We start from the raw sequence: 2726 nt of genomic DNA, 5'->3' as shown, positions 1-2726 counted from the left end.
TATTTTGTTTTCTATTTTATTTCTTTTATACATATATAGTTTTTATTTTTTTGTTTTGCATATATATATATATTTTTCTTTTCTTTCTTTTCTTTTTTATGTTTAAAATAGTACACTCATTTGAGTAATGGAAAAGGGGTAGGATTAAATAAGTGTATACTTCTTCCTACTCCTTTTCGAACATGCAGATTGAGTTGTTTTGCTTTTTGTTATTGTTTGTTTGTATTCATTGCATGTTCGAAATAAAGATTCAAATCAAATCAAAATCAAACCACACTACAGACGGTTAACCATCTGTGGTGTGGTAGTGAAAGGTTAACCTTCTGTAGTGTGGTAGTGAAAGGGTTAATTGTCTTCATTATTCTTAATGCTTACATATAATCTGAGAACCAACCAACTTCAATTGAGTTCCCCAGACGAAGAACCATATACTGTAAGTCTGTTTGACATTTTCAGAGGAACAATGTTTTCAAACGTTATTATCTAAATATGGTGAGTTAGTGTGTTGTGTTCATTCATAGTTAAAGACAGTAGATGTTGAGTGTTTTATTATCCAAAGATGGTGAGTTAGTCTTGTGTTCATTCATAGTTAAAGACAGTAGAGGTTGAGTACTTTATTATCCAAAGATGGTGAGTTGGAGTGTTGTGTTCATTCATAGTTAAAGACAGTAGAGGTTGAGTACTTTATTATCTAAAGATGGTGAGTTGGAGTGTTGTGTTCATTCATAGTTAAAGACAGTAGAGGTTGAGTACTTTATTATCTAAAGATGGTGAGTTAGAGTGTTGTGTTCATTCATAGTTAAAGACAGTATAGAGCTTGAGTACTTTATTATCCAAAGATGGTGAGTTGGAGTGTTGTGTTCATTCATAGTTAAAGACAGTATAGAGGTTGAGTACTTTATTATCCAAAGATGGTGAGTTGGAGTGGTGTTCATTCATAGTTAAAGACAGTATAGAAGTTGAGTACTTTATTATACACAGATGGCGAGTTAGAGTGTTGTGTTCATTCATAGTTAAAGACAGTAGAGGTTGAGTACTTTATTATCCAAAGATGGTGAGTTGGAGTGTTGTGTTCATTCATAGTTAAAGACAGTATAGAGGTTGAGTACTTTATTATACAAAGATGGTGAGTTAAGAGTGTTGTGTTCATTCATAGTTAAAGACAGTAGAGGTTGAGTACTTTATTATCCAAAGATGGTGAGTTGGAGTGTTGTGTTCATTCATAGTTAAAGACAGTATAGAGGTTGAGTACTTTATTATACACAGATGGTGAGTTAGAGTGTTGTGTTCATTCATAGTTAAAGACAGACAGTAGATGTTGAGTGTTTTATTATCCAAAGATGGTGAGTTAGAGTGTTGTGTTCATTCATAGTTAAAGACAGTAGAGGTTGAGTACTTTATTATCCAAAGATGGCGAGTTAGAGTGTTGTGTTCATTCATAGTTAAAGACAGTAGAGGTTGAGTACTTTATTATACACAGATGGTGAGTTAGAGTGTTGTGTTCATTCATAGTTAAAGACAGTATAGAGGTTGAGTACTTTATTATCCAAAGATGGTGAGTTGGAGTGTTGTGTTCATTCATAGTTAAAGACAGAGGCTGAGTACATTCTGCTGATGTATCACATTCACACTCCAAGTGGTTTGGATTGATTTAAAAAAAAAAGAAATGCAAATACACAGGCGTTTCCAAAATAATGTCAAAACGAACTCATATGGTTCTTCAGTGCAAGGGTTCAATTCCCCAAATGTCTCCCCCTGACTATATGCGCGCATCAGACCACCATCTCCTCCACACAGTCCAAGCACCGCTAGGTGGGCTTGATCATCATGGAAACCCGCTTAAGAGAGTAAGATCCTCCATGGAACTCCGCCCAGTAGACCCCGTCCTGGTAGCGACTGCGGTAGTGTCCCCCTCGGTACCAGACGCCGTTCAGGTTGGAGTGGGCGCACATGTGGTACCACCAGCCCCCCTTCTGGAAGTGGGCACAGTTACCTGATGTGGGAGCAGGGAGAATAATATAAGATAAGATAAGATGATCCTTTATTAATTAGGGATGCACCAATCCGACTGTTTCAGTCCCGATACCGATACCTGGGCTTTGGGTAGCGGCCGATACCGAGTACCGATCCGATACCCATTGTTCAATTAATAAAGAGTATGCCTCACTGTGTGGAAGAGACTGGGATAATTCTTTTGTGCAAGGCAACATCAGGCTTGACTTAAAACATTACTTTCCTAACTTAGTGAAACAAAATGTAACACATTTTTTTTATCTAATTTTTCTCCCCATTTTTCAATTTTTCTCCCATCCCAATTTCGTATTATCCAATTCTTCCCTCCCCTGTCTCGAACGTTGCGAGACCATGCCTCCCACTGGTTGGCTGCAGTGAGGACGAAGCCTTGCATCACGTGTCCCCTCCGGTACACGAGGAGGCAGCCGTCGCATCTTTTCACCTGCACAGCGCGATCTCTCAGCGGCGAGGGTCTGCGTGGGAGGGACACGCCGCCCCCGTTGCTTCCTGATTCTGCTGTACAGGCGCACCAACCGACCTGTAGGAGTCGCTGTCCACAACGTCCGATCCGCACCCACCGGCTTTCCCACCCCCTAATACTGCCAATTGTGTTAGTATGAACGACCGGCCAAGCAGGAAGCAACGCCGAGAGCTGGGCTCGAACCCAGCATCTCCTGCGTTAGTGGCGAGCGCCTTGCCCACTGCGCCACTTA

The 2726-nt window shown here is 40.2% G+C and overlaps 1 protein-coding gene across 2 annotated transcripts in view; it reads right to left on the bottom strand.

Moving 5' to 3' along the window:
- Positions 1 to 884: 884 nt before the first annotated feature.
- The window catches only part of angptl6 (angiopoietin-like 6), an 18832-nt gene continuing 16990 nt past the window's right edge, over positions 885 to 2726 (bottom strand). For both annotated transcript variants that reach the window (XM_084329420.1, XM_084329421.1), the window contains exon 7: positions 885 to 1993. In XM_084329420.1, the coding sequence (XP_084185546.1) occupies positions 1809 to 1993 (185 nt within the window). In that variant the 3' untranslated portion in view covers positions 885 to 1808. The remainder of the gene's footprint in view (positions 1994 to 2726) is intronic.

The sequence above is a fragment of the Notolepis coatsorum genome, assembly GCF_963971535.1.
Source record: "Notolepis coatsorum genome assembly, chromosome: 14".
Classification (NCBI taxonomy): Eukaryota; Metazoa; Chordata; class Actinopteri; order Aulopiformes; family Paralepididae; genus Notolepis; species Notolepis coatsorum.
This window is presented reverse-complemented; position numbering and strand designations above follow the sequence as displayed.